The sequence below is a fragment of the Mustela nigripes genome, chromosome 4 (genome assembly GCF_022355385.1).
Source record: "Mustela nigripes isolate SB6536 chromosome 4, MUSNIG.SB6536, whole genome shotgun sequence".
Classification (NCBI taxonomy): Eukaryota; Metazoa; Chordata; class Mammalia; order Carnivora; family Mustelidae; genus Mustela; species Mustela nigripes.
In genome coordinates this window covers 106,938,468-106,965,999 of record NC_081560.1, presented here as the reverse complement: position 1 = coordinate 106,965,999, position 27,532 = coordinate 106,938,468, and the positions used below count along the sequence as shown (strand labels likewise).

At 53.8% G+C, this 27,532-nt stretch overlaps 1 protein-coding gene across 1 annotated transcript in view; it reads right to left on the bottom strand.

Moving 5' to 3' along the window:
* Nucleotides 1–22,039: 22,039 nt before the first annotated feature.
* Nucleotides 22,040–27,532, bottom strand: part of PGBD5 (piggyBac transposable element derived 5) — a 93,261-nt gene continuing 87,768 nt past the window's right edge. The window contains exons 6-7 of the mRNA XM_059397250.1: nt 25,189–25,294; nt 22,040–23,929 (exon numbers count right to left, since the gene is read on the bottom strand). Of these exons, the coding sequence (XP_059253233.1) occupies nt 23,734–23,929; nt 25,189–25,294 (302 nt within the window). The 3' untranslated portion in view covers nt 22,040–23,733. The remainder of the gene's footprint in view (nt 23,930–25,188; nt 25,295–27,532) is intronic.

Sequence of the window (27,532 nt, the reverse complement as noted above, 5' to 3'; positions counted from 1 at the left end):
TCTTAAAAAAAAAAAAAAGAAGAAGAAGAAGAAGAAGAGGACATGAGGACACCGAAGGTCACATGAAGACACAGGGAGAAGACGGCCGTCAACACACCAGGAGCAAGACCTCTAACGGAACCAGCCCTGCCCACACCCTGACCTCTGGCTCTGAGCCTTCAGAATTATGAGGAAATACATTTCTGCTGAGAAGCCACCCGTCTGTGGTACTTTTCTTGGCTGACCCAGCAAAATAATGCAGATTCTGGTGCCCGGGACATGGGTGGTTATGCAATAATACCTTAAAAAAGTATGGAAGTGGCTTCAGAAGGAGATAGTGTGCAGAAGCTGGAAGAGACTCGAGAAGAATGTTAGAGCCTCGATGGCCTTGAAGAAACTGTCGGTGGAAACACAGACACGAAATACAAGTCTTTGGAGGCTCCTCGAGAGAAGAGGAGAGATGTGTGCAGCATCACAAACACGAGAGCACCCGAATCTGGACACTGGGGAGCTCCCGACCCGTTCACAGATGGGCGTGCGGGGCCAGTGACTGGAAGTGGGAGGAAGGCAGACCTCGTCGAGAAGCGGCCGTGAACTTGGCTGGAGTGTGTTCTAGCTCCTGTGGACAGCAGAACGCGTGAGTGACCAGCTTGGTGCACCGCTGGCTTCCGAGCAAACGGTCGGAGGGACCTGGTTTCCCCTTACGGTTTGTAGTCAAATGGCAGAGAAAAGAGACAAATTGAAAAAGAAATCAGAACTTGAAGAGTCGGAAAATTCTCAGCCTGTCTACACTTTGAAAAATGAGAAAGAGATTATGGGTGTCACTTAAGGATCCGATCCGCCGTGGCCACGGCAGCCAGGAATAGAAACGAGCTTATCCAGGGAAGATCCAGGAAGAGCCTCCCGTCTGACGGCTGGGGCCCATCAGACATCACAAGTGTTGTAAGAATGTTATAGCAGCAGAATGCCAGCTTAGCCCAAGGGGACAGGAGAGAGGACAAAACAAAGGACGGCCGGTGGGCTGCTGGGATCCTGCAGGGCTGGCCACCTGCTCCTTCAGGCAGACAAGAATGACCGTGAAGGCAGCCCAGAGGTCCCGGGGCTGCCCCTGCCACACTGACCTAGGACACAGGCCCCAAGGGATAGAGCTGGCTCCGCCCCCATTCCAGGTGGGTCAGAGCTGAGAGTTGGGGCCAAAGAAGATCATTCTGGAGCCTTAAAATCAAACAGAATTGGCCCTGGTAGGTTTCGGACTTGCGTGGAACGCTCACCCCTTTCTTCTTCCCAATTTCTGCCCTTGGGACTGGGGATGTTGAGCCTATGCCTGACTCATCATTACATTTTGGAAGTCGATCGCTAAGCGCAAGAGTACCTGGCCTGAGGGTCCCAACAGACCAGGTACAGCCGCTCACCACTGACCAAAGTCGAAGGCAGAGACACAAGAAATCCAAAGGGGGTGAGACAAGGAAGGAATTGATTTCAGGGAGGCCAACACGGGCAAGGCTAGCATCTCAAAAACCATCTCTGAAGTGCTGTAAACACTTCTGGGTTTCTGTCAGGAGAAGGCAAGACAGAGGCCAGTGGGTCCACGCAGCTGGCTGTGAAGGTCAGGTGCGTCACCGTCTGGCAGTCAGTCACATAGGGTCTTGCTGGCTCCGGAGCTGGTTTCCTTTCTGGGCCTGGGATGCTTGCCTGCGTTAAGAGATAAGCTGGGAAGAGTTTACCTAGTACAGATGGAGGTCAAAATCAAAGTCCTCTTTCAGCTTGTTGTCTGGTTTGAGACGGTCTAGAACAATCTTACCTCTAATCTCCCCTGTACCTGCTTTATGTTTAGATGAGCTTTGGGACCTTATGGTTATGCTGGAATGGATCCAGACCTGTGGGGTTGTTGGGATGGGGTGAATGTATTTTGCATATAAGAAGGACATAATTTGGGGGGTCATAAAGCAGAGTGTTCTATCCCTCCCCAAAGTGAATGGTCGCTGGGGAGGGCCCTGATCCAATGAGACTGGAGTCCTTGTAGGAAAAGATCAGGGAACACACACACAGGGAGGGTGATGGCCTTCTGCTAGCCAACCAGAGGCCTCAAAAGAAACGAACACCTTGATCCCTTGGAACCCAGTGATCTCAGACTTCTAGCTTCTAGAATTGTGAGAAAATCAGCTTCTGTTCAGTGTGGGGTACGTCGTGATAGCTGTGGCCCCGTGAATTCATACAAAGGCTCAGGTACCCTTAGAAACCCCCAGGTCCCCACGCACAGCTGGGCCCAGCCTCCTGCCAGCTCCAAACCAGATGGGCATGGAGAGAGTACACGGGAGCACATCCCCGGGGAGGCCTTCCCAGGACAGGGCCTCAGAGGCCCCATCAGAGGGCAAGCTTCCCAGCATCCCAGACCTCCTGCCAGCACTCCTACGCCGCGCTCGGGCAGCCCCTGGGGGGCAAGACGAGGCTGCTGGTTTGTCCGGTGAGAGCTCGCTTTTACTGAGAGCCCGCAGCTGGCCAGAAACCGTGCTCGCTGCTCTGGGAACGATCTCATTCAGCGGTCACATCTGCCTTGTCACCCGGTGCACAAAGTGGGGCTTCGTTAAGCCATACACATGACCCGAGGCCAGCAGAACCAGACCCTGCTCTCTGTAGGACGCTGGCCAGTCTCACACCCAGCGGCCTACTGCAATTCCTTGGGGAGCTGAAAAACAAAAAAACCAAAAACGGTGACCCACCCAACCCTAGAGTGACGGGGCCAAGGGGCTGTGTGTCTGCAGAGCTCCCCAAGCCAGACCGTGACCCGGACCCCGGCTTCTCCAACTTGGAGCTTCAGGATCACTGGGGCGGGGTTGGGGGGCTGTAGTTCATGGAAACAGACTCCTGCCTCCACCTCCAGAGCTGCTGATTTGGGAGATCCCTGGTGGGGCCTGAGAATTTATGTCTCTAGGGAGCTCCCAAGTGACACTGAGGCCTCTGGTCCAGAGACTGCACTAGAGGGAGCAAAGCTTGTGATTAGAATCCCACACTTTTTAATTGAAACTTCTGCTGCCAGGTCCCAGGGCAGCACTGAGAAGCCATGAGGTGGCCAGCGTCCATGAGCTTGAGCTTGGAATCATATGCTCCCGGGCTAAGTGCTCTAACCTCTCTGCTCTGTTTTGTCACCGGCAAAATGGGGACATGATATGAACGGAGCGGTGCAGGCACGATAGTGGGGATCTCGACTTTGCTTGTACTCTGACCTGCTTCGTCAGAAAGCCATTTTTCCCACCGTCTGCAGCTCAAAGGATTTAATGTCACAGATCGTCACTTTGCGATTTCAATTTGGAATCCTTGGGTTCCGAAGCCTGTGAGTGACAGAACTTCTCTTGACAATCAAAGCAGAGGATAAAAAGAATCAGAGTGGCATCACGCACTCAAGTACGGACAGCGAGAGCTTCATGGGAGTCAAGAGTCGGGTCCTGGGCCGAGTGCGTACCCAGAAAATCAAATCCCGTCTGGCCTCGAGCTGCGGGCTGAGACAGGCTGGCTGCTTTCTCAACTTCGGGAAAGGTTTGTGTTACAACAGAGCCGGCTGTATCACAACTGTTCTTTTCCTCTTGGATCAGGGATGTGGAGACCAAGAAAATGACCGAGACTGGCCTAACTTCCACTACCTCCCTGGAAGGAGAAGGAAATAAAACCCAGAAATGTGTCCCAGAAAGCGTTTTAGCACAAACTCTCCCTTTTAATCTATATTAGGAGTTTAATCGGTTTGTTCGTATCTGCTTCTGAAGGAAGTAGATGGGCTTTGGGTCCATTCTTTAGAAGCAATAGGGATCCAATTTGGACACATTCGCTTCCCAGGCAAGTTTTGCAGCACCCCCCCCCCCAACACAGGAGCTCCCCAGTCTGTCCCTTCCTTACTACAATAAATCCTCAAGGAGCAGGGAGGGGAAGGGGAGGAAGCGGGCTCCCGAGTCCTTGCCACATTCAGTAAGCAGACTGCTCCCTCCAGGGACAGCCACTGTGGCCTCACACTGCTGGGGACAGCAGCGGTCCTGAGGGGACCCATGGCTCCCGCCAAGGCGGGGCATGGAGCAGTCGCCAGAGTGATCAACACTGCTGTCTGTCAGAAGTCTCTTCCCATAATGATAGCTGTGGGGAAAGAGCTGCTCAGGCCGGCGCTCCCGTCTCAGCGCCTGACCGGAATTCCATCAGCTGCACCCGTCTCTCTCGCTCACTCGGGGGTCACTCAGTTTTCTCTCCTTTCTCTTCTACTGCTGTCCTGGTCTTTCAGCCATGTTAGCCCAAGAGGCAGAAAACCCAACTCGTCGGAGGCTGCTCCACATGCCGAAGCCCGTTCGGGCAGGGACGGTCTCCGGCCCCTGGGTGGGTCAGGGACACAGCAGGCCAGCTGGTGGCCGGGGCCCGAAGCCCGCGCTGAGAGGTGGCCTGGGGGACGGAACAGAGAAGGCCCCTTCTCCAAACTGGCACTACCCGTCCCTCTGTCACACCACCTGAGCTGTTCTCATGGCAGTCATTTGTCCCACAGAGGCAAGTGTCTTCCAGAGGAGCGAGGATAGGACCTCAAGAAAGCCAGGTCCACTGTCTGCAGGAAGACGGGGCACACAGGGCAGTGGGCAACCCTACCGACAAGCCTGAAGCTCCTCGAGCTTGGCTCCGGGCTCTCTCTTTTTTGTTGTTCTCCGTTCTTTTCTTTCCTTTTTAGAGAGGGGTTAGGGACAAAGTGGGAAGAGAGGCAGTGGGGGAGAGAGAGAGAAAGATAATCTTAAGCAGGCTCTGCCCAGTATGGGGCTCGATCTCACGACTCTGAGATCATGACCTGAGCTGAAATCAAGAATCCGAGGCTTAACCGACGGAGCCCCTCCCCCCGCTCCCCACCCCAGGCGCTCTCCAGGGCTCTCTCTGTTGTGTCCCACTGTCACTGTGGAAATGAAGACCACCCCCTCCGCTCCACCATTCCCATATGCTCCTAAATGCTTTTCCCTAATACACTCTGTACTAAGGCATTTTCCTGCTGGAAAACATGCGGGTTCTCCCAGCGCACAAGGTTAGACCAAACACCACCATGCTGCCAGCCAGGCTAGTGGGCTCCAAGCACCTGGTGGACTCCGAGGGCGCGGGCCAGTTCTGAGACTGGGACAGGACATGACAAGCACCAGAGGAGGCTGGGGTTCCAGGGAGCCGCACGAGGCTGCCTGAAGGACGTCCACAGAGAGCTGGGATGGGGGGAGTCGCCCTAGGCCAGAGCCCTCCTCCGTGCTCCCACAGACCGCGGCCCTCTTCACTTCCTCAGCCTGGGGACACCCTGGTCATGGCAGTCACTGGAGGAAGGAGACCCATCTGCGACTCCGAGGGAGGTCCTGTTACTCCCGGGAACCTTCCCACCACGAGGCCACTTCCCAGATCGCCAGCCGAGAGGGGCCCCCTGCCCTGTTGCGTCACCAGGTCTGATCTCTTCTGTCACCCTGTGCCCTCCAAAGAGCGGGCTGTCCCACAGGGAAACGCCACAAATGTCTACGTGAACGACATCCCTGTCCATCCATCTTGCTTGGCCCTTCCAGAAAGCCTCCCACAGACTGGCCTCTTGTGTTGCCGTGAGCAAACAAGCAAAGCTACTTTCAGGAGAGCCTGATGCCCTCCATCCGGTCCTGCTCCTCAGCGGCCAGCGAGATGCCTGGAGAGTGGCCGGGACGACCTTGTGCTGAGGGGATGCGGGCGAGGAATGCGCCAGCCCTGAGTAGCCCCCGGGGGGAATGTGAATCCGTTCAAAACCGGCTCTGCCTGTCCTCGGCACCACCCCAAGCGCCAGCCATCAGCCAGAGCTGACCCACAGGCCAGGAAGAAAGAAGGGCCTGGGAAGTTTCGTTAAGGAAGGGCCGGGGGCCTGAGTGGTGAGCCTGAGGCAAGCTTGCCGGCCCCGAAGATACAGTTATGCTGTAGGTATTATACTCAGAACGAAAAATGCACTTTGGGACACAGAGTAAGTATCAAGAATGGCCACCCATGGGTATTAGGGCCCAATCCCTGGTACCCGAGCCCTCGTTCCACAGGCTTAGCCTCAAGCCACAGAAGTTTCTCCCAGACCTTCAGGCCTAACGGAATCCACCCTGCTGGGTTTCCAAACTGCTTGGGACTGGAGATCCCTTTTCCCTGTCACTGTGCTCTATTTCAGGATGAGAATCCTGTAACTGTTATTCTTTGCCTGCCCACTGTGTTTTGGGAACGGATAACATAGATACGAGTCTTCCCCCAGGATGGGGCATGTCCAGAGTCTCGCGGTAGCCAGTTTCGATGATGGGATTTGGGGCTTTGCGTGAGTTGGAACTGAGATTCCTCAACCTGATCTGAAGCTGTAATGGGTTGAGCCTCTCAGGGACAGGGCGAGTTTATTTTGCACGTGGACCAGACAGGGATCTGCAGCTGCCAGAGGGTGGCTCAAGAATCTTGATGTGGAGAGATGATCCGAGATGGTCCAAGGGGAACCTCCATCCGGTCCCCCAGGGTCCTTATGAAAGGGAAATTTGACACACACAGAAGAGAAGCCTTGAGGAGACAGAGTCGGAAACCAGAGTGACGTGACCACCAGCCAGGGAGCGCCAGCGGCCACCGCAGGTCACAAGAGACAAAGAATGGACCCTCCCCAGAGCCCCCGGAGGGAGCATGGCCCTGCCGACGCCCCGGCTCCAGACTGCTGGCCTCCGGGGTGGTGAGGGGACACATTTCTCTTGTTTGAAGCCATCAGGATGTTGGTCATTTGTTACAACAGCGCCAGGACACGAACGCGGGACATACAGAGCACGACGTTCGCAGACTCTGTTTACAGCCCTCGATGGCGCGGAGGAACCGCTCAGCCACACCTGGAAACCGCTGGCCGTTGGGCTTTAAGATGAGACCCTTACAGTCACCGCTTGAGCTGGGCCATTCTCTTCCTGTAACCGATGAGGAACCCCAGGCTCGAGGTCACAGCAGATAAACGGGGCCTGGCCCAGGATCCAGAAGTCCCCATGGGCACACTTCCCACCACACGCGAGGGTCTTCTTCCTCCTGCCCATCCGAGGCCTGTGCCATGGGCCCAGGGCTGCCTCCAGCTCCCTGGGACAAGCTCAGCCCGAGGGGAACGGGGGAGAGGCAGGAATAGGGCTGGAGGGGCCCGCCCTGCTTATAGCCGCCCTGCCGGGCCCGGAGGTTCCCCTGGAGAGAAATCCTGCTTTCTACGTCCTTCCAGACCGTCCCCTGTGTCTCCATTCCGCAAATGAGGTCCTATCCCAGCCATGGCCCTTCCGGACCCCCCGGCCACCACGGACCAGCTGGCGCTACCTCCCCCTTTGCTTTAGGAGACAGAGAAACTCTGAGGCACCCACGCAGCGGCTTCCCTGGAGACCAGGTCCCTGATCACGTGGATTTGCCATTTGCCAGGTTCTTCTAAAATCTCAGTTGGGCTGATGCCCTCCCAACAATGCCAGGGAGGAACTAGAGTGAATTTCCTCTCCTCGGAAGCACAGAAGGTGGTCTGCCCGCAGACCTCAGTGCGTGCCTTGGGAGGGGACCCAGAGATGCTCGTGCATGACCTATCCCTGAGTTCTTGCTCTTTCCATTAAAACCCGCTCCTTCCGTCCTCCTTCAGGGCCAGGCCCACAGGCGTCAGGCACCAGGTACCTGTCAGCCCTGCCCCAAAGGTCCCAGCTGCCCTGAAATCTCTCCGGGGCCTTGAGTCCCCACCCCAGCGGTTTCCTGTCGCTGCGACACATGGCCTCAAACCCACAGCTGGGACAGTAGGCAGGTGGTGTCTTACAGTCTGTGGTTGGGAAGCCTGGCATGGGTCTGGCGGGGCTAAAACCAAGGTGTCCGCAGGGCTGTGCCCCTTTCTGGAGGCTCTAGGGGAGGATTCCATAGCTGAGGCTTTCCCAGCTTCTAGAACTTGCTCCTGCCCCTCCACTCACAGCCCCTTCCACGTTCAGCGGCCGCAGCCCTGCCTCTCTCACCCTTCCCCCTCCCTGGTGAACACACGTGGAAAAGGGACTCACTTACAAAAACCCCTGTGACGACGCCAGCTCCCCTGGATAACCAGAGTAATCCCGCCCCTATCCCGCTCCTGACCCCCCGCTCAGCCGGGAGCCACCTTGGTGCCCTCTGCTACTTAAAGTCCCGTTTGTGACAGGTGGTGACACGGTCCCAGGTTCAGAGGACAGCTACCTTGGAGGGTCTTTGTTCTTTCTACACCTCCTTCTGCTAAGACATTGTCTTAACAGTGTCTTTATTTCTTAAGATTTTATGTATTTATTCATTTATTTAGAGCATGTAAGCAGGGGGAATGGCAGAGGGAGAGGGAACCTCAAGCCGACGCCCCTCTGAGCCCAGAGCAGACCAGGGACTCAGTCTCACGACCTTGGGATCACGACCTGAGCTGATATCCAGAGTCTGGAGGCTTAACCCACGGAGCCACCCAGGCGCCCCGAGACACTTGTGTCTCAATAGGCGTGACTGAAAGGGAGGTATCCCCTGGGAGGGCTGCCACTGTCACCACCCACGCACGTGGGCCCATGAGAGGGTGCTGGCAATGGGATGGTGACAGACTGGACAGAAGGGCTGCAGAGGGCAGGGGCCTCACCTCTCACAGATGACGGACTGTCTGTAAATCTGAAGAATTCTATGCACCAGCTGCCCAATGCTCTGCACAGAACCATCCTGTCTGTAACCCATGGCTGCTGGGGAGGCAGGGACCGGGGCCTCACGGGTCTTCCTTCCCAAGCTGACAACCAGGAAAGAGTTAAAACCTGCCTCCCTGATTTATGCAAGATTCTTCTGGAAAGACTGGCTGAAAGAATTCGAGTGAATGATAGCAATTAAGTATTTCACATTAAACCATGAAAGGAAGACAGTTTATCTGTCACCCTCCAAGGGCTGAGGCTTTTCTGTCCCATCAGAGGTGCTCTGAAGACAAAGGACGGGCTTTGTAAGGTGTGAGTGACCGTTCTAGACCAGGAGCTGCCTCTTACGGATGAGCAAAGAACGCGGTTTCTCGAGATGGAAACTCGTCCTGGGGAAGACGCTATGGAGTTTGCTGGAAAGCAAACAAAGGATTTAGAATATCGCAGACGCTGAGCTGAAAAGGCAGCATCAGGGCTGGAGAGGACAGACTCCACTTCTCGAAGAAGTTTTGCTGTGGGCAAAGTGCTATCAAACAGCATCGTGTGCCACGGAGAAATCGTCCTTGAAAGGACGGGTCTGTTGACGCAACAAAGTTCATTGTCGTCTTAAGAAATGGCCACGGCTACCCCACCCTTGAGTAGCTACCGCCCTGATCAGTCAGCCTCGAGGCAATGTGCACCTGGGTGGCTCAGTCCGTGGTGTCTACCTTGGGCTCAGGTCATGATCCCAGGGTCCTGGGATCGAGTCCTGCCTGGGGCTCCAGGCTCCCCGGAGAGCCTGCTTCTCCCTCACCTTCCGCCCCTCCCCCACCTCCCGGCTTGTACTCTCTCCCTCTCTCATAAGTAAAATCTTTAAAAAGAAACAAACAAAAACATTGAGGCAGGACCCTGCAGCAGCAAAAGGATTATACCTCACAGAAAGTTCAGATGATGGCATTTTTAGCAATGAAGTATTTTTAAATTAGGGTCGCACGTTGTGTTTTTAGATAATACCGTTGCACATGTGAGACTCTAGTGTGTGTAAACATCACTCGTATCTACACTGGGTGTGTGGGACACCAGAACACGAGTGGACTCACTTGTGATGCGCGCTCCATGCTGCGGTGTCAGAAGAGAGCCCTCCAGATCTCCGAAGTGTGCCTGTAGGACTGGGACCCTGACGGATTTGCTTCTTCTGTGTCCTTATGTCACTTCTAATAATGTTCACAAGGTTCAGCATGACATTCTCAGGGTTCCTCCACATTGCCACACGGGGCAGTTTTCTTCTCCTTAAAGACCGAATAATAGTCCAACTTCTGGGTGGCCCACATTTTCCTTATGCACCCATCTGCTGGCAGGCCCTTGCTTTGTGCCCCATCCTGGCTCCCGTGACGAACACAGCATTGAATGTAGTGGGGGTGGGGGTGGCGGGTGCAGTGTGGCACGAAGCCTGAAGACCCTGATTCAAATCTTTGTATAAATACCCAGGAGTGATGGCTGGATCATTTGGTCGTTCTGGTTTTAATTTCTCCAAAGACGACATGCAAATCACCAACAGGTATATGAAAACGTGCCGAGAGCCTCAACATCAGGGAAATGCCGCTCAGAACCACAATGGGATGTCATTTCCCACCTGTCAGGAGGGCTGTTGTCAAAACAAGAGAAGACGGAGAGGGTTGTGGAGCGTGTGGGGAAGTTGAAACCTTGTACTCAGGCTGTGAGAATGCAAAATGGCCCAGCCATTGTGGGAAACAGCCCAGAGACTCCTCTGTTTTCTTCCTTTTTGTGGGTCAACATGGCTTGAATCATAAGATCTAGTAAAACCTTCAGTTTGGCTTGGAGGTGATCCCTCTTCTAAAGCACTTGGACACCTCTGGCCCGCTTTGGGCCCTCTGGGTGCTCTCTACCCGTCTCCATAAAATCTGCCGTGTTTTGGGCACTCACCCCCCGGCTGTGAGACTTGCCTACGTGGGCAAACCTGAGTAGAAAGTGTCTCTTATTACCAGAGGGAATGGTGGGCTCTGCCTAAACAGGGGCGGCTAGGAAAACACACAGATTCCCAAAGGTACTTTCTTAGGGTTCAAGCGGTGTGCTCAGGAGGGAGGTGGGGGGATGTGGGGGAGAACTTCAAGCTGTTCCGCCCCTCCAGCTCCTCAGATCTGGATAGGAATTGCTCCCTACAAGTTCCCTACAAGGCCACCTGCCCCTTCTCATCATCCCCCTCCCCACTTCCCCGGATCTATAATCCCTTCGTTCTCCCCACGCCCACCGCACTTTAAGCTGGACCATCTGTCCATGTTGGGTTCTTGTTTTTCCCCCATTGGGTTCTCTTGTTGCTTGGGGGTGGAGTGGGCAGGAACAGGGAACGTGGGAGAGGCCACCTGTGGGATCTCCTCTTTTAGAGGGTCTAACTTTTGCCCCAGAAAGCCTGGCCTCTCCCTACAATGTGTCCTGCACGTTCTGTGTGTTCCCTGCCTTCTACTTGGCCTTCTGGTACCAGAGGGACCCATGTGTCCCTGGCCCCGGGACGGGGGGAAGGAGAAGCGGGCCGCATCTTCCTGCCGAGACACTCTGTAACACAAATTCACTGTCTCTGTTTCACAAGTGAGAATAGTGAAGCCCAAACAGGCTAGTAGCTTGCTAAGTAAAAACACCCAGGCAGGAACCCAATCCAGAACTTACCTTCAGAAACGCCACATACCACAGGCCACATGACTCCTCTTGCTCTCTTTTTTTTTTTGGAAAAATCTGTGTGTCACACAACAGGTCTTCCTGCCACTACTACACACAGCACACCTGGGATTGCTCTCAAGTCCTTTTCACGAACAAGCTGCGGTTGCTTGGAAGCCACCATCAGAGGGTCGCGGCCCGGCCTCCAGGCCCCTCCACCCCTCTGCACCGGGCACTGCAGACCACTAACAGGCAGTGGGAATGGAGGGCATCCAGGGGACCCCCAAGGTTTCCCTGTGCAGGTGGTTCTCCCTGGCCAGACCTAGGTTGCTTCTGATCCACAAGATGCCAGAAAGCGAAGGATGAAAACTCAGAGACAGAAAAGATCCAGACTGGGATGTCCAGGTTGACTTATGGCACAGTTTATTTTAGCAAAGACATCTATCTCTCTATTATCTATCTATCTATCATCTATCATCTGTCTATCTATGCAACATTAGCAAGCTGATTAGGGAATTAATGTTTCATGTGCTAGCCTTTCCTTGGCTAATGAGGGGACAGGTGCACCAGCCCTGGAACACCTGCAGACCAGGCAGCGTGCTGGGAAGCAGGGCTCAGGCTGGCTGGGCTGCACGGCTGTCTCTGGACTGGCACCAACGTCCTCCCTGGGTACAAGCAGCGGGGGGATGGAGAGCAGGTGGCCTGCAACAGGGCTCCCCTCCGTGGGCCCCGGCATTGTCACTCAGTGGGCTGAGCCCAGGGCACTGTTAATGAGGACAGTGGTGCCGGGTGCTCACCTCTCCAATGTCATCCCAGTGTCCTTGGGAAGGAAGCCAAGCAGGTGTCCTTATCTCCGGAAGCCAAGGGCCAGAGCTGTTGCTGACCTGCTACCATGGACAGTCTGCACCTGGAGAGGCTGAACCCCGAAGTCAGGTCCATGGAGCGCAGTCTGGGAGCTTTCGGCAGGCAGGAGCCTCCTCCCCGAGCGGCTGCGCCTGAGAGACACAGGGGAGCCACACGGAGGGTAAGGCTGAGTGGGCGGAACAGGACCCAGAGGGGTTTCTGAGGATTGGGTCTGCCCGGCTCCCTGCCCTGGGGTGGGGTTGGGGGCTGACGGGGCCCTCCCGTACCCCTCCCCTCCTCCAGGCCTGTCCCTGCCTCTCCAGTGACCTGGACCCTGTGTGGGGCCCATCCCTCCTGGGGGGACTTTCCCAACTGCTTCAGGCTGCCCTCTTTCGGGAAGTGTGTGGTACTACATGGCCCCGCTGCAGGGACACAGGAGGGACCTCAGGGAACCCAACACCATACCCCCTGCCCCCGCAGCAGCTCTCTGGAACCTCCAGGGTGGCCAGGCCCCATGCAGAGCCCACCGACTCTGCATTCCCTTGGGTTTTTCAGGACTGCTCCCCAGATGGAAGCAGGCAGAGCCCCGTTTTCACACCCTCCCGAGTCCTAATCAGAAGCCGGGGCCCACTGGCCTCCTCCAGGTAGGGATCCAAGGGAACTGTGAAAAGGAGGGAACAGTTCTGGAAGCTGAGCTCCTCTAGAGCCCAGTCCCTAAAGGACCACAGCAGCTTGTCCGCTGTCCCCGTGTTCTGGGGAGGCTGCCGGTCCCCCGAAGGTCCGGGTTTGGCTCCTGGGGGCATGGCAGCAGATGAGGAGATGGGTAGGAGAAAGATAATGGCTACTTATTCCCCTGGCCCCCTGCAGGATGGGCTCCAGGCTGCTCCTACCCCACCACACCCCTTCCTCTCCTTCTCTGTCTCTGCCTCTCCCCGACTCTCTTCCCTCGTCCAGGAACCATTTCCTGTCCTCGGCGTTGCTCAGGCCAGGTCACCCCCTGCCCACTACTCCTTGCTTGTTTGTCCCCAGGTCTCCTGCCACTTGGGCTGAAGCATCTTTGTCCCGCTGGGCTGCTCCTGTCCTCTCCGACCCCGCCCCCGGCTGACATCCTCCCCACCCCACATAACCCTGTACAGCCACGCTCTCCTCAGACACCCTTTCTCTAGACCTGTGGTCCCTAACGTGACAGGGGTGGGACCTGCGTCCCCACGTGATCCCAGCACGCAAGGCTGAGATGGGCTACAGAGGGTCCCCGATGCTGCTGGGCTGACTCCCTACTTGGAAGGGGTTCCCATCTGAGCCTCCGAACCTAAGCTGACCCGAACCTCTGCCCCATGCCCCCACATCCCACAAAACCGATTTCTTCTTTTCCCAAACACCTGACTTTCTTTTAAAATACTGCTCAACCACCTTTGTCTTTCTTGGGTTCCCTCCTTACTGCTAGAATGTAAGCCACTGGAGAGCAGAGATCTTGGTGCTATTGGTTGTCCCTAGACCTGCCTGGAGCCTAATCTGCCCCCGGGGGAGTGTTTGCTGGAAGAACGCTGATTTCAGCCGCAGGGCCTTTCCCTTTCCGGGCCGGTGGCATGGTCTCAGGTAACTAGCTTATTCTCTCTGCTGGCTCAGGGTCAGTGACACTGTGTGTTCTGTTCACTTTGTCTCCTCCGTACCTAGAATACCGCCGCACCCCAAACTCAGAACGCGTTTGTTGACTGAACTCTGGGCCCTCCTCTGAGGCCCATAAGGTGTACTCGGCTGCCCTCTGCTGGGCAGATGTGGGAAAGGCGTCACCTCCAAGGAGGTGGACATATTTCAGGAAGGCGGGGGATGGACCAAAAATTTGGTTGGGAAGGTAATTGAACCAAGGTCAGACCAGGTTGTTAAATATTCCTCTTTGTCATTGGAACACTGTCGAATTCAAGCCGACTGGACTACATCGTCTCGTTCTTCCCGCCCTTCTACAGTCTACCGCGGGGCAAAAATCCTTCTGGATGGCTGTTCCTGTTACCTGTTCCTGGGTTCCTGTTACCTCCAGGAATGCGCTTATCTTACAGGTCATGGGTCTCGATTTGGGGGCTTGATTACTCATGGTCGCTAGACTTTTAGCCCTGATGGACAGTGAATGTGCCTAAAAGTGACCGCTACCACAAGGAAGGCTTAACACAGGCTGCCCAAAGTCAGGTTGGGGCTGAGGGTTGGGAGCAGGGTCAAGGAACCCCTGACAAGTCTTACTCCATCTTTTTCTAGTTCCCGGAACTGGAGAGATGTGGGGTGTGTGTGTGTGTGTGCGCGTGTTACAGAGAATTGTGTGTTCAATTGTCTTTGACTTCTTCAGGAGCAAGCTCCTCCCTCCAGAATGGTAATTTCTCCTTTAAGCACACTTTTTCACATGAATGGACCTCACATTCTCTGGCCCTGTAGTATGGAGGTGATTTAACTGGGGCACAGTTGCTAGCCTAAGAGGAACCAGCACCACACAGGTTCGCTCCATCAAACAAGCACACTCCTTCTGTGAAGTGACTGAAGGACCCCAGGTCAGAATTATACTATAGCCTATAAGTTTTAACATTCTTTTTATAACCAGCTTATGCTAACTGAGAAACTGTAGCTAGCTGACGATAGATAAGGGAGTCAGCAAGCAGCATAACAGGATAACGAATAGCGAAAATCTGTGTTTAACCCAGCTGTTTCTGGCTTCTGTATAATAATGCTTCTAATGCTTTGCTAAGAAATGAAAAATTGCTTAAACCCTCAACTCTAAGGAGCAAGAGGCTGGCTGGGGACGGAGCAAAAGCTGGCGCCTTGCACCCCCCCCTTCACCCGCTCCCCTCCATATGTGTAGCATTATAAATAGTTAACTTGCAGAAATCACAGTCCTGCAGGGTAGGAGTCTCCCTTGGTTTGCAAATGTCCTTGAGATTTACAACAAAGAAGTTACCTTACGTTTGATAGCAGGAATGTAACATTTCACCAGGAGAGACTCCCAATTGTCTTTATGTTAGGACCTCATTAAAGGGAAAATGGCCTTGGCTTGATAGTAACCAGGCCTTCAATATCCTGATAGTGCTTTCATTCGTATGCGTGGGCTAACCGGCCAGTTCTGCTTCTGTAAGATTGCTTTGTCTGCTTTCGCACGTGGGTCCCCTGATCCACTCCACTGACGCCAAGTATGCCTGTTCAAATTATCAATCAGTCAGCTCAGCCCCTCCCGAAACTTGTTTGTCCATAAAAATCCTGCACTACCCCAGCCTGGTGTGCTCAGCTAGCAGGAGCTGCTGACCACCCGCAGGCGCCTGCGTAACAATAAAGAACCTCTTGCTGATTGCATCCAGTGGCAGTGTTGGATTCTTGGGTAAGGGGATCCGCGGGTCTTTCAGTGACCATCACACCTGACCTGTCTCTCCATACAGATCTCCTGTAACAATTCCTTTAAAAACATTCTGCCCCAGGGACGGAATGTGGTTTAGCCAGCATATCCTCATTTCTCGGTGAGAAAACTTGGTCATTGTTCCTTGACTACTCTTTCATATACTATTATTATCTGATGACATGAGGTAGTTGTGTGTGTGTCTCCCACTACTTGGCAGTCCTTGACAGAAAAGACCCTCCTTGTTCATCCCCGGTGTCTAATGGGGATGAACTTTTATTGAATAAAATAAAGTTAAATAAAATAAAATAAAATAAAAGTTTCTTTAATAAATGGTCTTTGGTCCACTTTCCTCTGCTGACCCTGTCTCAAACCAGAAGACAGATGTTGGATTTTCTGAGTATTCCCATGAGCCCTAAGGGATGGACTGGGCCCTGAGGGTCAGTAAAATCAATCTTGTCAACTGTTCCTGGCTATAAAGGGTCTTCCCTCTCCTTATCGAAGCCTCACCTCTTTCTTGGGTGCCTCTGCCCTCGTGATGTCTTTGATACAAAGGATCATGTCCCCCACCCCTACTTGAGAGGAGATAAGAGTCCCTGTGGGGCCGTGAGACTTCAGAACCAGGATGTTGGAGAACAGAAAGGAAGAACCCAGATGGCAGAAGGAATGTCCCAGACTGTCCCCCCCCCCCCCCCCGCACACACACACAGAGGTAGGTCAGGGAATGACGGTGGGGCTCACCAAAGTTCTGTGGGGAAAAGGGAAAAGGGGAGGGCCAGGGAGGGGAGAATGGGACCGCAGATGAAGGTGAGAGAAAGTGAGGGAGGGAAGAAAAAGAGAAAGGTAGACAATTGCAGAGAGAGGAGTCAGAGGCAGAAAGATGTAGAAAGAAAAAGCAGAGAGAGGAGACAAAGATGGTGGTTGAGGGAAGTCACCAACTGTAGAAAACGATCACCTCAGGGGCCAACAACACACAACGAAGTAAAGATCAGTTCATCACTTACTAAAAAGCTGGGCAAGCAGAGATTGGAAATCTTTAAATTTTGAAGAGTGTTTGAAAATTCGTTTGGGGCAAAATCAGAGAGGGAGACGAACCATAAGAGACTCTTGACTCTAGGAAACCAACTGAGGGTTGCTGGAGGGGAGGTGGGTGGGGGACGGGGCTACTGGGAGATGGGCATGAAGGAGGCCACTTGACATATGAGCCCTGGTTGTTACACGCAGCTGATGAATCACTGACCTCTACCTCTGAAATTAGTAACAATAAAAATTATTTTTGGTGTGAAGAAGAACTTAAAGCTTTGCCAGTATGTGCTGGAGTGTTTTATTTTTATTTTTAAAGATTTTATTTATTTATTTGTCAGAAAGAGAGAGAAAGCACACAAGCAGGCAGAGAGGCGGGCAGAGGCGGAAAGAGAGGCAGGCTCCCCGCTGAGCAAGGAGCCTGATGCGGGACTCGATCCCAGGACCCTGGAATCCTGACCTGAGCCGAAGGCAGTGGCTTAACTCACTGAGCCACCCAGGTGTCCCTGTGCTGTTCTGTTTTAAATCTGATTTTAAGTTGAAAAGCATATGCTTCTCTAAATCTTTTTATTCTTCTGTAACGAAGTGTAGAAAGAACCCTGGAAAGCAGGATCTGACATTTCACTCTACATAAAGATTTTCCACATTAATGACAACAACTTCCACCTTCTGGTCTTTTAGGATACTGCCACCAAAGCCAAAGTCACAGGCACCCCCTTTGTTTCGTTGATGCCCACAAGCATTTTTGCTTGCATCTCTCGCTTTGCTCAGAAGGACCTACATTCTGACAGCAGACGCTCACCCCAGTTTCATGCTTCCAGTTCCAGAAGCTTCGGAAAAGGGGGACGATGACAGGCAGTGGGGATAGCGGCAGCTGAAGGAACATCAGGCTGCATAATCGGCCCTCAGTGGTGGAGACCCTTTGTTCCCACCTGCCCCCCCCACCCCCAAAATGAACAAGATGGGAGGCGGGGGTAGAAAAGGGCTCCCACAGGAACCCCCTCCCCCGACGTTCCCCAGGATTGGCAGCAGAGTTGAGAAGGCTCAGGTGTCTGGACATGCAAGCGGCACCTGGGGCTCCCCTGACCTGCCGTCCCTCTTTACATGTGAGAGAATCTGTAAGGTGGGCTCGCCAGGCTTTTCATGAATTTCCTTCATCATCTCCTCCCTCCCCCAGAGGAACCCACCAGAGAGAAGCAAATGCAATATATCTGATTGTATTACACAGTTGTTGACTGGAGACAAACGTTGCTGAAGAAATAAAAATCTAGGAATTAAATCGCATATATAGGAGTATGTGTGTGTGTGTGTGTGTGTGTGTGTGTGCGCCATACTTCACGTTTTAGAATTCAGAATTTAGCTCATGATATACAAAATCTGTAAAACTTTACTGCAAGCGTGTCTTAGTGTGAAGTCAAAATCTTGATGGAAGGGTCAGCTTTATCTTCCCAGAAGGGATGGGGTGAACGTGGGGGAGATCCCCTGAGGGCTATGTAGGCACAATTCATGATGAGACTAAAATTTTGCTCCTGGAGATTCTTGACCAAAAACTGTAAGGAAAAGCAAGACAACATGACAGTAAAAAGAAATGTCCAAATAAAGTCGCAATCTTTCCGGATTCCTGGACACGGACTTCCGTTGCCGATGGCCACTCCCCCTGAACTGAGAGGAAGTGGGAACCTCCCTCTGAGGAAGGGGAAGGAAGGGGGCAGCTGGGAGCGAGGACATGCTCTGGAGAGAGGCAATCGTCTCCACACTTGGGTTTCTGCATCGCCAATGGCCTCCACCCAGCAGCATGGGGTCAGGGCTTGGCTTCCCTTCAGGGAAGGTCAGGAGGGCGGCCAGCAGGGGTGGCCTGCTGAAGCCCACAGCCTGGGGCTAAGACCACCTACTGCCCACAGAACACCTTCTGGAACCTTCCAATGTTGTGTCCTGACGACACAGGAGCGAGCAGAGAGGTCCCTGCTTTCTGAGTCCCATCCTGACGTCGGGCAGGTCTAGACACTGGAACTCGCTCCCCCCACTGAGCTGAGGCCTGACTCCCGGTGACGGGCACCACACGGAAAAGGAGACTGGGTGTCTGGAGAGAAGTGCCATGCTCCCTCCTGAGTCAGGGCTTCACCACCCAAGCTAATCACCCAGTTTTCCCAACGGCCCCTACCATTTTGTTTCTATGTGGACCCACCGTCCCACACTCCAGGACCTCCTAACCGGTGGTCTCTTCCTGGACGATGATGGCCGGGGCTGGACTCATGGCTGAACTGGCACAGGATCGAGTAGAGCATTTGTCCCACTTTGGGCACCGTCCTTCTACTGAGAAGTACTGATAAGGGTACATACTTGAAACAGCCACGATGAACTATAATGGCATTAGGTTGAAATGCATGAAAGTGACTCCAAAAATGCCTCCATAAAAAATTCCCACAATCCCACAACTCCGGATCTTAAATTTACACCTAAAAAATGTGTGCAACTGTTCTGTTCTTTCTAGTTTATTGCAATACAAGAAACCACAGTCCCTGTTTCCTTCTTTTGTTCATTCCTCCTACATTCTATTCACCGGGAGGAAGTTCTCAATTATAGAATTCCGATGCATTTTTGTTTCTTTGGTATCAATCTAACTAAAAAAAAAAAAAAAAAAAGGCAATTCACTCCCACTTTCCATCCCCTACTTCTGGCAACTACCTAGGTCTCTAGTTCTATGATCTAGACCTCTAGGTATGAGCTTAATTATATATATATATATATGTATATATATATATATATAATTTTTCTAGATTCCACATATTAGAGAGATCATACATGTTTACTTTTTCTCTGTCTTGTTTCATCTAGCATAATTCCCTCGAGGTCCAACCCTGTTGCCACAAATGGCAGGATTTCTTTCCTTCTTAAAGGCTATGTAATACTCCATTACACACACACACACACACACATGCGCCACATTTTTAAAATCTATTCATTCACTGATGGACACTTAGGTTGCTTCTATGTCTTGGCTGTTGTAAATTACACTGCAACGAACATGGGTCTGCACACACACTTTCAAATTAATGTTTTCATTTTCTTTGGATAAATACCCAGACAGGAATTGTTAGATCATATGGGAGTACTTTTTTTTTTTTAAAGTAATGTCTATGTCCAACATAGGACTTGAACTCACGACCCTGAGATCAAGAGTCACGTGCTCAGCTAACAGGCCCAGCCAGGGCACCCCTGGTAGTACTATTTTAAATTTTTTGAGGACTAGTGCATTTTATAGAAAGACAGCCAAGACAAGGGAAAGAGCCAACAGCTAAAATCTCATCTTCCCAGTGAATGATTTTTATATACCACTACTTTTGTTGATGTTGTGAGACTTTCTTATTTAAATGAGCTGGGACATTAGGAGTTACGGAGAGACAAGAGAACCCTCACACCAGTTGTCAGGCTGGAAAAAGAGGGCAGGACCCCATTCCCCTGGAGAAAATAGAACTAAGTGTAAGCCACAAGGGCAAGGAAGGAAGAACATGGCGTCGCTGAGAGTTGGTGCTTATGAGCTAAGAAACTTTCCTCCTGCTGGGTTCTGACTTCTGGAAGGGCTGGGACCACTTCTAACTCCTTGCTCACACGTGGTGCCGTGCTTTCCAGAAATACTCATGGATCCTCGGCTCTCGGGGCAAGCATTTTCCAAAGACACTTCTGTGTAATTGGCTGCATGGCAAATTGGCAATTTTGGGTCAGAAACAGTCTGGGTCCAGTCTTCTGAGGAGGCTGGTTCTGTTCTTTCCAGAATAAGCCAAGCCATATCTGGAGTCCTTTCTGGAACAAACCAAGCCCTATGCCAGGGTAAGTGCCCCACATTCCACAGGAGGTGTGGGCTGCCGTGCCCACGGGGTCTGCCTGCTTCGCTCACTGCCCAGTGCTGAGGCTGGGCTCCCAGGGACTATGGCACTGCCCGGCCATGCACAATGACCAGAGCCTTCCTGTCCCTGTCCTGACACCTGCAGTCTTCTTCTCTACAACAGCTGTAGAGGTTATTCGATTCTGGCAGCTGGGCCTTGCTTGACGGAGCCAAGAAACCAAAAGTCTTTGCCGAGAATGATCCAGACGCCAAGGTTTTCCGACGTGGCTCACCAGAGTTTGGAAATAGGGCCTTCGTATTATAACGTTCCGCTGACCACAGTCAGACCTTGTTCAAAACTGAGGTTTTGGGGGCCGCAGAGTGGGGGGAAAAGAGACAAGGTGAATGAAATAAAGAAACTGATCAGGAAGGCGAACAGAACAGAAGTCCACCCACGTTCCCTTCTCCGAAGGCTCACCTTACCCAACTCTGAGTACGGATGCCGTCCTGGGTCTGGGACCTGGACCACACAAAAGTTCGGTAAACTTGGTCCAAGAGAGCTTTTCTTTGGAGAAGCTTCAAGGCTTTTGTTTTGTTTTCCACAAGGGTCAGGAAGCTCCTTGCTCTGGTTTTCTTTTTGAGACCCGCAGCAAAGCTTGTCCCCCAGGGTAGTGGATGCCGCCACAGCAGGGCCGGGGTAGAAAGGTCTCATTGGGCAGGGACGCACAGGTGCCTGCTGCCTCCCCGCCTTTGCCAGGCCTGTGCCAGCTCCCCCTCTGCTGACAGCCCCTTTCTGGGCCCTTCCCCTGGCACCAGCAGTGGCCAGCTGCTAAAGGAGCCCGTCCAAGGTCAAGCTGAGGGCTTCAAACCCAGGGGGACACTGGAGCCAGGTGGATTTGAACACTGGAGCGATTCCCCATGGCTCTCGGCCTCACATCATCGGTGGGGCGAGGTGCTCCTGGCTGCGGGTTTTCCTAATCAGTACTCCATGTCACTCTGCCCTCCTTCCAGAAGGACAGAAACTTCCCAACCCTGCAGGGGCTCCACTAAAAGGTGCTGTCTGCTTCAAGCCTTTGTCTGAAAACAGGGGCTACCACGTAAAACCCAGAGCCCTGGAATGGTGTTAAGTTCCCTCGAATTACTTGGTAAGGCAAAGTCACCCACCCACCGTCCCAACGGTGCCTCTCTGAGTGGGCGTGGATGATGATGGTGACTAGAAGAAACAAGGAGGAAGCCCATTTGGCAGGCAGGTGCGGATTTTCCCCTGGTACCTAGAATACAACTGTTCTCATAGGGCCACCTTGTGCACTATTCCTCTGTCAAATAAATAAAAATTGGGGGAGGATTTTATTTATTTGAGATGGAGAGAGAGACAGAGCATGAGCAGATTGGAGAGGTAGAGGGAGAGGGAGAAGCAGGCTCCCCCACTGAGCAGAGAACCCGACCCAGGGCTCGATCCCAGGACCCTGGGATCGTGACCTGAGCTGAAGGCAGAGGCTTAATGACTAAGCCCCCAGGCTCCCCTAAATAAATAAAATCTTGAAAAAAAAAAAAAAAGACTTAACTGCATTTCTTTTTTAAACTGCCCAGAGGCAAAGGATACTAAAATCGGTTCAAGATCGTATGTTCTAGATGACCTGGTAAGAAGTCGAGTCTTTAAAAGAGGAGCTGGTACTGTTGTCCCTGATGTTGGAAAGCAATCCACATGTCAACAAAGAATCAGCATCTAAATAGACTTTTATTTTTTTCTTTTACTTATTTGGACAGAAAAGAAAATTCATCAGCTTTCATCAGAGTCTCCCCAAGTGTTGGAAACACATTAGACTCAGAAAGAGTGGACCTCGTAGAAAAGCGTCACAAATTAAAAATATATTTCTCCATGTGGTAAAAGTGCTTTCAATCCAATCAAAGGACACGGTAAAGGTGTTCTGAAACACAACTGAGAATGGGGCCTACAATCCGTGGCATCGAATTCCAACCACAGGGTGTGGGGGTCCTCAGGAACCCAGGACACAGGGATGGCGCAGAGTCGGGAGCATGCTGCCAACCACGCTGGGAATTAACTGAGTGTGAACAAACAACAAAGTCCCAAAGCCTGAGTAGAAGAGATTTCGCATTTGTAAAAAAACGAGGGGGCTATATAAATTGGGGTACAAGGGGGGTCGTGTAATTCTGGAAATCACTGTTTCTCGTCTGGGGGGCAGATGGGCAGGCCAGTGGGCCAGTCGGGCGAGGCCTCCCGAGGAGACCCGCGGACCTGCGTTCCCACGGGGCCCAGATGCTGTGGCTCAGGTGTGCCAGCCCCGGGCAGACACTGCCAGGTCATCGCATGTGGTGGGGGTGGAGAGAAGCAGCAAGTGTCCTCCCCAGACCTTCTGTCGTTTGCTTCAGCGACGCTAACAGGTTTTTCGCCGATGGTGACGTCTGTGACAAAGCGTAAGGCCCACAGGCCCCCCGTGATCCTCGGCGGAGTGGAACCACGTCTGTTCTGGAAGCCGGCCTCCCCCTCTCGCCCTGGTACAGTCCCAGGGCCCAGAACTGTGCTCATGCAAGGAGTCACCGCTGGGGTGGGGGTGGGGAGGGGGCGGAAAAGGAGGGGGACGTTTTCCTTTTACAGAAGATCTTAAGCAACAGTAAGAAAATAACCTGAAGATATATTTAAAAATAAAAAATAGCATCACACATCACTGCGCTTCTGTTGGCATTTTCCCTTTCCCTCCCACCCCACCCCACACCCCGGCCACCAGCCAGAGAAATGAAATGAGCAGGGCCGCCTCACTCATCAGCAGAATGGGCAGCCACTCCCCCATTCCACCCCTGGGTCTCATGGCCCCCTGCGTTTCTTGTTCCAGGAGACTTGCCCAAGGCGAGTGCTGGAGAACGCTCTGGTCTCCTGCCCAGCCACCTGAGTACCTCCGGCTTGCTTCTGGTCCCCTGCGGACGCGGCACGAGGTGGAACCAGGTCACCTGTGTCTTGACATCCTCCCAGCGCAGGCCTTTCCAGCGGGACACACTACGGCTCCTCCCACCCCTGGTGCCTCCGGTGGCAACAGCCTTCCCAGGTCCCCCGTTCTGAGGTGAGCTCCACGGGGGTCACAGGGGTGTGGCGCCCCGCTGGGCAAAGGCCACTGACAGCGCCCGGCCCACGTGTAGAGTCTGAGTGCGGCCCTGGCCCTGGGTGGGTGGCGGCTTCTGGAGGGAGGACGTGCTCTTCTTTGAAGGGGAACCGGGACAGCAGCCATCGTCTGACCAGGCCCACCTTGGGCCCTGCGGAGGCCCGGGGCTCCCCAGTGGGCCGGGCCTAACCCCCCAGGGGCGCCCCAGGGCTCTGGCTGGGCAGGTCACAACGGCAGGCTCTCTCCCTCCTCCAGGTTCCCGGCCCCGGTCCTCCCTTAAGCCTGGCCGCGGAGGCATCAGTGGGCGGGGGAGGCCTCCGCCAGGCCCAGCAGCTCCCTCACCAGTCTCTCGCCAAACTGAGCCCGGCTGTACCTCTTCACGTGGTAGGCATCAGACATCTTGTAGAGGATGTAGGCATTGTTTACGGCGATGCTGACGGCGAACCAGAACACCTGCTGCCAGGTCTTGTTCGGTTTATGAGAGATGAAATACCTACGAGGACAGAGGAGTCGGAGAGGCTGACCCTGGGGCTCCTGGGCACCCGGGACGGGGCGGGGGGCATGGTCCCAAAGGGCCTCATCACGGTCAGTGCTGCCACAGAGCCGCGGGGTGGGAAGCTGGCCGGGGGCTGGCTCCCGTCGAGGCTGTCACAGTGAATTGACCTAAGACTAAGAAGATGAAAACTGCTCCTATCAGAGGACTAGGGTTGGGGGTTGCTGGAGATGCTGGAATGGGGAGCCGGCCTTCCACGGCAAGGCTCGGAAGCTCCAAGGGAACAGGGCCCGAGGGGCGGCCCTCTTTGCCTAGAGCCCTCCTCGGATGCTGTGGTTGCAATGTCCCAGACACACGGACCGCCTGCACGTCCCAAGGGCAAGTTCACCCTCAGATGCAGGCATCTGTACCGTGTCCCCTTCCTCCCGAGTGCATGTCTCTTTGCCACCCCTGGCTTCCCTTCAGATCCAGGACGAATGTCACCTCCAGGGCCAACCCAACTTAGGACTGCTACCTGCACTGTGTCCCCGTCACTCGGCACCTGAGGGGTGTCTGAAGGTCAGTGTCCTCACCGCCAGCAGCCCAGTGTGGTCCCTAACGTGTCGGTTAAGTCAACGCGGGTTTCTCTGTTGGAACCGCGTGGAATCAGCAGGCTGTGAGCCATGAACACTGGCTCATGGACTCCCCATGGGGTGGGGCTCTCCTGCGAGGGAGCCCGGGGAGAACCGGGTCCTCGGTTTTCTCTCTGCGTGAAGAAGCCCAGCAGGTTCCCCTCCAAGTGGGCTGAGTCAACACCCGCCTGTCCTGGGGGTTACTCCAACTCTGTTCTAGGTTGTGAGGCTGAATCCTGGCAATTAACAGTCACACTCAGGCTCACTAGCGATCGCTCCTTGGATTCCTGTTACAGTGCCATGGGTGTGCACCTGCTGCGGACATCCAGAGGGGAAAGAATTACAAACCCGCGCTGGGAAATGGGCTGCAGCTGTGAGGGTCGGGGGAAGGGCAGTCTGGCTGGGGTGGGGGCAGGGGGCAGGCTCAGGGCCCAGTACTAAGAGATGGCCACGCCTGAGTGAGTGGAAGGATGGCCACCTCGGGCAAGGGTGGCGGGGAAGGAGACAGGGCGCCCAGCTGGCCAGGACGAGGGCTTGAGATTCTGTCTCCCAGGGGCCTGCTCTGTTCATTCTGGAATGGGGGACTCCTGAGCACCCGGCCACCTCTAGTCCGTGCTCTCCCGTGGCTGTGAGCCGCCTCGCACTCACTTGCTGTACTTGTCATCATATCTGCAGATGTAGCTAAGGTGAGCAGCAAACGCCTCCACGGCCAAGGGACAGGGGATCCCCCCACTCTTCCTCCTGATGATCACCCCTGCGGAGAAGACAGAAGGTCACACCCCCGTCCGCACGGTCTCCTGCCCATTCCCGCGGACACAGGTGCCTATCTCCACCCTGCCTGGCCCTCCAGGGACCCAAGGGGGAGGCGGAGACAGAGAAGCTGGATGCCAGTCCCTAAAAGCTTATGAGGACTTGAGGACAACATAAAGTGAGGTGGGTGTGCAGGGGTGCTGCGGGCATGTGGGGTGATGACAGGACCAAAGGTGGCTTTAAGTGGAACCAGGGAGGATGAAGCACCTGGCCGGGCCTGCAGAGAGCCAAGGGGAGGTACAGGACTGACTCTCCCCTCCTACCCCTCCCCACATGAAGGCTGACCCTACCGCCTCCCCAAGCCCTCAAACACCTTCCCTCTATTGAATGCAAATGAGAATGTGTCCAAGGACACGTCCCACTGACTGGGTGTGAGGGACAGGAGATCAGCGAGCTCTCCTCACCCCGTTGCCTGAACTGCTTTGGGACGACCTCGTTTCCCAGACCCGCCCACAGGCCCACAGCTGCCGTCCAGAGGTGATGCAGGAGATGTGGGAGAATGCTCAGGTGAGGCTCTGGCCAGCTTCCCCACACAGCATCACGGGATTATGACAAAAGCCATTTTTGGGTGCATGTATATGTATATTTTAAAGGGATCAGTCTAAAGGATTGGGAAGTTTGGGGACTACTTGAGTGGACAGAGTTGAAGTACAAGAGGGGGTCCCCTGCGGGGCCGAGGGGCTCCACCTAGCGTGTCTCCCCCCTCTCACTGAGGGACCACGGGACACCAGTGTGCAGGGACCCATTTGCACAGACTGAGCCCTGAGTGGGGGTCTTTCTGTTTCTTTTGGTCTCCGTCCCACAGCCATGCCCCCGATATTGGTTTTTCACACCAAGAAGTCCTTGGAGAACTTGAGATTGGGTGACCGCTGGGGCTGTAATTCCTGGACTGCCCTGTCCCAGCCTCCCCAGCCCCGGGGGGGACCTGCTCCAGCCCTTCATTCCCTCCCCATCCACTCGGCGAGGCTCTGCTGGAAACTTCAGCAGAGCGGTGGCTTCAAGGCCTGGGTCTGCGCCCATCTGCTTGAGCACTTCCCCCACTTTATAAATCACTCCGTCCCTGGCCATATTGTGGATTCTCAAACACTGTTCCAGCTACAAAGGGTGGGGCTGCTGTCCTGTAATATCCTCCGAGCACCAACAAGCCTGGCCATGGGACACGTTGACAAGAGGTTGTGTGACATTTACTGGCTTTGCTGACGTCGCCATGGGTGGGCCCCACACAGTCACGGCTGTGTGCCAGTCTCCGTGCCTAGCTGTGCTCTACGCACGTACCTCTGAGGCACCCCGTGATCTGTCTGACCTGCTGGGAGAAACACGTGTGCTCACACGCAGTGGCAGTCCTGTCCTTCACCTCCCAGGCTACTTGCGGTGGCTGACGTTCCTTCCACCACCCCGTGAGGCTGAATGAGGCCGGCCCTGAGTTAGTCCTATATGCACGTTCTGTATGTGCGTGGGTCCTGTGGAGTCTGAACCCAACATGGGCAAAGGCTCTGCTAGGGAGAGGACAGCTCCAAAACGGACTTCAGAAAGAGAGCAGGAGGGCTGGGTCCTCTGGATGGATGTCCCTAGATATGGGACTTCTGAGAAGCCAGTGACCATGCTAGAGCTCTCTGAAGGAAAGGATGTTTCTCCTTAGAATCCAGAAGGAATAAGAAACCGATTCCTAGAATGTTCCTAACTGGTTGTCTATTTTCTAAAATTGGAAATTCTCAACTTTTAGAAGAGCGCGTACATCTATGATCACAGCAGGAAAGAGTATGAAGCTGAGAGGCAGTCCTTCTGATATTTGAGGCTTCATCTTCTGAGTGATATTTTTAAAAAGTAGAAGAAGAGTTTTTCTGTAAGTGGTTCAGGCACAGAGGCAAGGCCACTTGGTTAGGCCACTCTTTACACTTAATTAAAAAAACAAAACAAAACAGCAAAAATCCAGCTGATAGTGGGTTACTGGAAAGAGCAGAGTCACGCTGTATGGTAAGCAGGTGATCTTAGCCCTGATCCAGCCTTGGCCCCGAGCAAGAAGTTTCAGAACAAAGAGCGTGATCAACAGATCTGCCCATGCAGAAGGAAAGGCAATTTTAGGTTAAAAAATACCAGTCAGGGGCACCTGGGTGGCTCGTGGGTTAAGCCTCTGCCTTCGGCTCAGGTCATGATCTCAGGGTCCTGGGATCGAGTCCTGCAT